We start from the raw sequence: 7,365 nt of genomic DNA, 5'->3' as shown, positions 1-7,365 counted from the left end.
ATAAGAATTTGAATATTTTATTAATGTAGGGATTGGTATGAAGTAACATGCTGAAATATTAAAGATATGGTAAATGCATGAACTAGAGAGGCCAATTTTAGATCAGATATCTCCATTTTCGAAAGCTATACCTTACCTTAACATCATCATTATCATCATATCATAATTAAGCTATTAATCTGCGCCGAAAGTCGTTAAACCATGCTTCATACAATTATTACTGCATACCGTTGCTTTTTTATACAAAATCGTACTCTATAGTTTATAAAACTGCCTTCCATTAATGAACACACGTGAAGAGAATAAGGCCATGGCACTTCTTATAAAGTACTACACATATCTGGTGTCGGTATAATTTCGATCCACCTCCTTAAATTCCAGTATAATGTGACACTATCATTGTCACACCATCCTAGATACCCCTATTTCACATTAAATTTTTAAAATATGTTGCGATAATCATATGTCAAAATATGCCATTAATTCTACTTTTCAAAATTTTAGTCTAACCATTCAAACCCTTGATAATTTTTACCAAAATTGGCTTAATGTCAGGTATGCTTATTGAGTGGTGATTATTATTAAAAATAATTAAATAAGATTAAATGTCAACATAATTAACATTTACTATTTAATAGAGTAAATTTAAAAGTTTTTATAGTTATGCAATTGAAAACTTTTCTTTAAAATTGAACAACAAATGAATGTTAATTCTATTTAGTTAATCTCTGTGTTACAATTTGATTCTTTTCTATAATATAGGGACTAAATGATTTAATTAATAATAGAGAGACTAATTTAATCTCATCCTTGTAATAAAGGGACTTAGCAAGTACATTCGCCCTTTTGGGTTCATAAGTGTTCACCTTTTGAATATGATATGATTGCATGAGCATACCAGTTGTAAATATTTGATAAAAAATACTAATGGTGTCAATGATTGAACTAGAAAATTTAAATTGAAAAAGTACGAGTGTTGATACATGTCTTAATAAGAGCGGAGATAAGGAGGAGAATGTGGTGGTGCAAATATGGTGGTTCACCTAAACAAGCAGAGAGCCAAAGAAGTATAAGAGGAGGAAGAAGGTTGTTGTAGAGCTAAGGAAAGCTAGGAGTAAGGGAGTAAGTGCTCAAGGTTGCTAATGAGGAAGAAGATCCCTTTCTCATCATCTTGGAAGATATTTATAGGAGATACCTCTTGTCTGGTAATGGTGAGGCAGGTTGTTATAGAGGAGTTGCCATCATCGAGTGTGTGAGGACGTGCAAGGTTGGGTCCATTCTATTATTCATTTTGAGGCAATATGAGGTTGTTATGCTTAAGTGGATCCTAGTGGTCTTCGAAAAGAGTGTTTGTATTGAAAAGCAAGTGACCAGGCCATGGTAAATGAGAAACCCGATGAAAAGGGATGTTCTCGTAATTAACGAGTGATCTCATAGCAAGTGGATAGTTTAGAGCTGACAATCGAGGACAACCTGGAGGACAGAAGGTGGAGAGCTGTCTTAAAGCATCCATCTGGTGTCTTGTAGGAGTTGCATGTGTCTAGCCCAAGAGAGGATATAACAATGAGATTTAATTTTTTAAAGTTTTTAAATCAATGGACTAAATTTCAAATTTCATTCAAATATAGGGACTGGCAGTATATTTTGACCAATTTGGATAAACTATGACATTAATTTGCATCAACTTGCATAAAAGAGAATTTAAGTGCTTTTTTTGAACAAAATTTATACGTCTTGAAAACCTGCATCATGTTGCAACGGTATCCTTAAGCTAATAAGAAAATAGTTCCAGCAATGACACCAATGGACTTCCGTTTTTTAATTATTATTTGATTGCATCAAATATTTTATTGAAAAACTGTTGTCGGCATGTTTGGTGGTGTTTTATGCTTGAAGCAAAATCATTTCTGAAAGCAATCTTTGCTTCTCATTCTGATTATAATATTAAATATTTCACAGTTATTTTACACTTTCTTTTGTTCTTTACATCTACCTGTCAACCTCTGCCATGTCAATTGGAGGTTTAAAACATGTACTAAAAAACACAAGAAAACAGAACAGCTCCAAAACAATATAAACAAACACTCACTTTATATGTACTTACAAATCGATGCATGTAGTTTACAAGTAACTCAAATCTGCACCCTATAAAGACCCACCAGAAGAAAATGATGCAAAATATGAGAAGGAAAATGGGGTTACTTACCCCTTTCTTTCCCTTCCCTAACAAGATTATAAATAAATATAAAAAAACATGACAAAAAAGAGCTTCCCAGTTCTATCTGTCTGAATAAACTATTGCTATGAATCTTGCACAGGAGTTTTGTTCGATGGATCATACATTCCAGCTCTGCAGGCCAGCAAGTTTCTCACAACATACAAAAATGACAGATTGACTTTTAGACTTCATTTTTAACAGATACATTCACCTCCCCCCCCCCCCTTCAAAAAGGTGATGACTAGTTTGAAAACCCACAAAAAATTTGGGATTACTTGGACCCTAGAACCTCCAAAATGACCATACCAATTGTTGAATATATGGAACTGTGCCGCCTGTATTGTTGGTCATCGCCCAAGTTGGTGTTTTTCTTTTCTTTTTTCTTTTCTAATACTAGATTTGTAGTGGTTAAGCAACTCCAATTGAGCATTCTGCAATTAACTTAAAGAACAACAAAGAATAAACAACCATTACTTGTAACTTCACTATGATATGGATCCAAAGAACTGTAGATTGTGATATACCGATTAGATTTCCGAGTGTGTTCTGAAAAATGCAACTATATAGCAGCATTCCCATTACTCCTTACTCGAAGTTCGACACTCCTCAAATCGCGAAGATTTTGTAAAATCTCTTGAAGTAGATAGATCCCTTTATCTCCTTTCCTCAAGGAGCTGATACAATGTTTTAGAAACTCCCTATCTGCCTCGAGTGCTTGTAATCTTTCATAAACATGGTCCACTTCTTCCTCTATTGTGATCATTTTGTTCTCGAGTTCAGGTATCGTATGTTGCAAGGCAACAGAATCAAAACCGTTTTCATGTCCATTCAGTATCTTTTCTTCAGTTTCTGCATCGGTGGCATCAAAAAGTGGGAGAAGTCTCTTTGCCTTGGTAGCCATGGGAATTATTTTGTCTTGGTGATGCTTCCCATTCACTCCCTTGAAATGACCATTGGCAACCCCATTTGTTTCATGGCTGAAATTATGAATCTCATGGAAGCCATTACCATTGTCTTCGTACAAATACTCAACTGATTTTATATCCTCAAAATGTTGTTGTTCCTCTTCATCATTCAATGAAATCAATTGCTCTTCCAAGACCTTCAGTTGCTCTAGAATGGATAGCCTCTCCTCCTCGAAGTTAGCCAATGATTCCTCTACATACAAAACTGCATCAGCAGGGGTATTCTGGTTAACATCCTCTCGAATTTGATGGTTCTCGAAGCTATCTTCTTCCTTTGATTCATGATTCAAATCAACTGATACTCCATCACTGTCCTCAGCATTACTGCAAGACGCAGAACTTGCGCTTCGAATGCTGTCATCTTTCCTTCTTCTCAGCATCATCATTCTCTCTTTGGCCTCATGATCCTGCACCTTCTTGCGATATATCTCAAGTTCCTTTTCGAGCTCTGCCTTCTCTTTCTCCCTCTTGACCATAAGCTCATTCAGAATCTGCAAGGCTTCCTGGTCATACTCGGACTGTTCTTCCATCATCCTCTGGTACTGCACCGCTTCCATCTGCATTGCTGCTTTCTCTTCTTGAAGCCTATTTATCATTGCCATTGTTTGATTTGCAGCCACCGCAGAAGCACTCCTCTCTTCCTCAAGCTCTCTATACAATGCATTTAAAGCTTTCCTTTCAGTTTTTAATTCTGATTTCAACTTGTCAACAGTCAGTACCCCATCACCACCCTCAATGTCACTGAAAACACTTCCATCCAAGGAATCTTCGGTTCCGGATTCTTTTCTGTCAAGCAATAACAATTTCTTGTGCAACAGATGGAGACTGTCAATGGAAGTTGGTGTATCCGGAACTTTATCTTCCTCAATATCATTAAGCTCTGAAGATAATGATAGATGGTTTTTCATTGGTTGGTCACTAGTCTCACTCTCAAATGTTGCAGTTTTCAGCTGCTGCATTGTTTCTTCCTCAACATCCTTGGAGCCTAATGTAAAGGAATCCAAGATTAACAACACCTCAATAAACAAAATTCTTAAATTAAAAGACATTTTAAATTTGGAATTAAGGTTTACCACGATCAGCATCTGCATGTAATTCAGAACTGGTTGAGGGATCTCCTTGTGTGCATTCATATAAATGTTGCATTTGAATATCTTCAATTGTTTCCTTAAATTGCACAACATCTGTCCCTATTGATATTGCTGAAGAAATTGCAAAAAACTTTAGTCTTTAATAGTTCAATAATAGGCATTTGGTAAAAAAATATATCAAATTGGATTAAGCAAGTACCTTGATTAACATCTAAATTGATTTCCTCTTCTCTTGTTGTGGCGTTTGGTTGCACATCATCAGCCTCATTCAAGGGGGGCATATTTGCTTGAGTGGTAGCAACATGTTGATCATCTTCCTTCTCCATCAAATCTTGCTCCACTGCAGGAGTTGAAAAGCCCTCCTTGCCATTAGGCTCCATTGGTTCATCCACTACATCAATGGTTTCCTCTTTACTCACATGGGGTGAAAGGGGTGTCACTTTCTCCGCTGAACTGCAACCATTCTCCACAACCAACTCCACTGGTGTCCCAGGTTGCTGCAAATCAAAGTCCAAAATAACATCTCCTGTACCAGCAACATCTTCATCTTCCTCTGTGAACTTGTATATTTTTTGGCTTCTCATAGCAGTAGAATCCATCAATTCAACTGGAATCAAATGGCAGTCATCCCCCCCGATGTAAAACTCCAGATGCTTGTTCAGAATTTCAGGAGACTCCTCTTTGGCACAAGCGACTTGAGTTAACCCCTGGTCAGCCATTGACACAGTTAAGTCTCCTTCATCCACTGATGATTGATCTTTCTCTATAACCACATCGGCTTCATCTCCATTAGCAGCCACTTGGTTGCAATCAAAACTAGAAACAAAATATGAAAACTCCTCTTTTTCCACTTCCTTTTGTTCAATACCTTCATCATCAGAAATGATGCCAACTCTCTTGTTTTCTTCAATCATCTGTTCATCTTTATGATCATCAGCCACAAAATCTGATCTGATTCCATCTGAAGCATTACCCTCATCTGCAATAATGCCCTCAACTTTTTCTCCACCTTCAGTGATTAAATTTCCTTCCTGGGGATAATCCAAAACCTCCCAGGAAGGTTTAATCATGAAACAAGGAAGATTCCACTTTTTCTCCACCATGACACCACAACAAGAACACTTGAAATCCTCATCGCCGTTTTCCATCACTTCATCACCACCATTTTCCGACGGCGACGAGGACAAGCAATCCTCACACATATCTCGAGATTCAGAGAGTTTTCGATGATTTGAACAAAAACCCAATTTAGAAATCTCATTGGCATGGCCATCACACACAAGATCTCTATATGATTTGTTGTACTTTGATGGCTCAAAGATATGATCAAGCCTAGAACACCAAAGGCAGGGCCTTTTAAGACCAAAGTAATCAGCAAACTTGATGATCAGGTAAGAAAACAGTGAATTCAAAAGGAGGAGAACGATCAGAATCCATTCTAGTAAGACGTAGACAAGAATAAGAGTGATCCTATTAGTGTTTTTATGCAACATGGTAGCAAATTTGTTGGCTGCCATTAATGATGCTCTGTGTTTTCTGCTGTGTACAGAGAGGAGAAAAGGGACAAAACAGAAACAAAAAAGAGAGAAGAAGTTGTTAGATAAGAAGAAGACGAAAGAGCTTAAGATAAAAAGAGTTATGGAGAATGAAAAAGAAGTGAAATTGAAATGGTTTTTCAATAAGGGAGAGAAGAATCTGAAAGTCTAAAGAAATGGGTATTATATTTTTTCAGACTTGGAAATCATAAAAGGCGGTTTTGAATAGGAAAGTGACAGCCAAAGAAGACTGAAACCCTGAGGAAAATCAATTCATAGAAAACATTTTCCACAAAAACAAAAATAAAAACTAAAAAACATTGAAAAAGGTTTGAGTCAGATTAAATAAAGGAATTTATTTTCCTTGGTTCTTTTTTTGACAGAATTAAGCAACTATTGGAATCTTAAACAACTAAACTGACATTTGTTTTAAGTGATAAATTTTCATTTAGCTTAAACTTAAGGTGGATGCCAATGGATTAATTGAAGGGGTAGAGGTAGCCAGCTATGGCAGCCCCCACCCTTACAGTCCCTCCAGTCTGGTGTTGTTTTGTTTGGGACAAAGAAAATGGGAGGCCCCACCAACCTTACCAATGGGTTGGTGGAGACCACTGTCAAAGTTAAAAGTGGGCTCCATTTAGGACAGGTTGCTGCTGCTTCATGTTCTTCCTGCTCCTTTTAACTCTGTTTTTCATGGACACTATTTATCCTTTTTATCTCTGCCATCCTATTCCTTTGTGTGAGAAAAGAAATACACTCTTGAATTTCTGTTTCTAGCTTTGGATTCCTTATACTTGCTCTTTTTTTCTTTTTGTTTCTTTTTTTTTCAAAATTTACAAGTATATTTACCAATACTGCTATATACTAGATATTTTATCAACTACAGATGAATAATAAAAGTAAAATGCATAAAAATATTAAAATAAAAACACTAAATGACCTTACAACCTATAATAAAATTAAGTTATTTTGATTCTCAACCTTCTGATTATCTTATTATTTTTCACATTCTCAAATATTATAAAAATATCATAATATAGCATATAATCTTATTACCATGTATTCTTGAGGTATTAAATTATAGGCGTAAACTTAAATTTTGAATTAATTTAATATTTATTTTTATTATTTTAATCAATTTAATTTTTTAATCTCAAATAAAATTTAGTTATAACTAAAAAAACTTCTAACCATAAAAAAAATTCTCTCTTTTTGTTAACAGTAAATTTCATACTTTTTCATGGATTATTATAATTATAATTATAATTTATAATTTTTCAACATTATATATTTAATTATTAGTAATTAATTTGTAATAAAAATAAGAATTAGAATAATTTAACATAATCTTATGAAAATTGAGATTAAAATATAATAAAAAAACTAAACTTATTTTTATAACAAGAAAATTTTAATAAAATATGCTTTTAAATAACCTTATATGTCTATAAAGAAATATTTGAATATTATTTTCCATCTAAATACATTAAATAAAGTAGTGTAATATATTCAACATTTCATCCTATGCATAATTTCTTTTTTACGAATGCGAACTA

General features: G+C 34.7%; 1 protein-coding gene across 3 annotated transcripts; it reads right to left on the bottom strand.

Annotated features, from left to right (window-relative positions):
* Window positions 1-2,074: 2,074 nt before the first annotated feature.
* Window positions 2,075-6,336, bottom strand: LOC107914853 (myosin-binding protein 2). 3 transcript variants are annotated; one of them, XM_016843903.2, is made up of 4 exons: window positions 4,474-6,336; window positions 4,257-4,385; window positions 2,743-4,168; window positions 2,075-2,659 (listed from the first exon to the last, which is right to left on the bottom strand). In XM_016843903.2, exons 1-3 carry the CDS (start codon window positions 5,789-5,791, stop codon window positions 2,778-2,780), a joined length of 2,838 nt encoding a protein of 945 aa, XP_016699392.2. In that variant the 5' UTR covers window positions 5,792-6,336; the 3' UTR covers window positions 2,075-2,659; window positions 2,743-2,777. The 3 variants fall into 3 exon arrangements, with proteins under 3 accessions (XP_016699392.2, XP_016699393.2, XP_016699391.2); XM_016843904.2 differs by having other exon boundaries at window positions 2,075-2,649; window positions 4,474-6,235; XM_016843902.2 differs by having other exon boundaries at window positions 2,075-4,168; window positions 4,474-6,329.
* Between the last annotated feature and the right edge of the window lie 1,029 nt (window positions 6,337-7,365).

The sequence above is a fragment of the Gossypium hirsutum genome, chromosome A01 (genome assembly GCF_007990345.1).
Source record: "Gossypium hirsutum isolate 1008001.06 chromosome A01, Gossypium_hirsutum_v2.1, whole genome shotgun sequence".
NCBI classification, from domain to species: domain Eukaryota; kingdom Viridiplantae; phylum Streptophyta; class Magnoliopsida; order Malvales; family Malvaceae; genus Gossypium; species Gossypium hirsutum.
This window is presented reverse-complemented; position numbering and strand designations above follow the sequence as displayed.

What these genes read in the sequence shown, in the direction of transcription:
- LOC107914853 (XM_016843903.2), bottom strand. Translation starts at nt 5,791, where the DNA reads ATGGCAGCCAACAAATTTGCTACCATGTTGCATAAAAACACTAATAGG. An exon ending in CAATTTAGATGTTAATCAAG is followed by an intron (nt 4,386 to 4,473) that starts GTACTTGCTTAA and finishes CAATTTCTTCAG; the next exon opens with CAATATCAATAGGGACAGAT. An exon ending in ACATGCAGATGCTGATCGTG is followed by an intron (nt 4,169 to 4,256) that starts GTAAACCTTAAT and finishes CCTTTACATTAG; the next exon opens with GCTCCAAGGATGTTGAGGAA.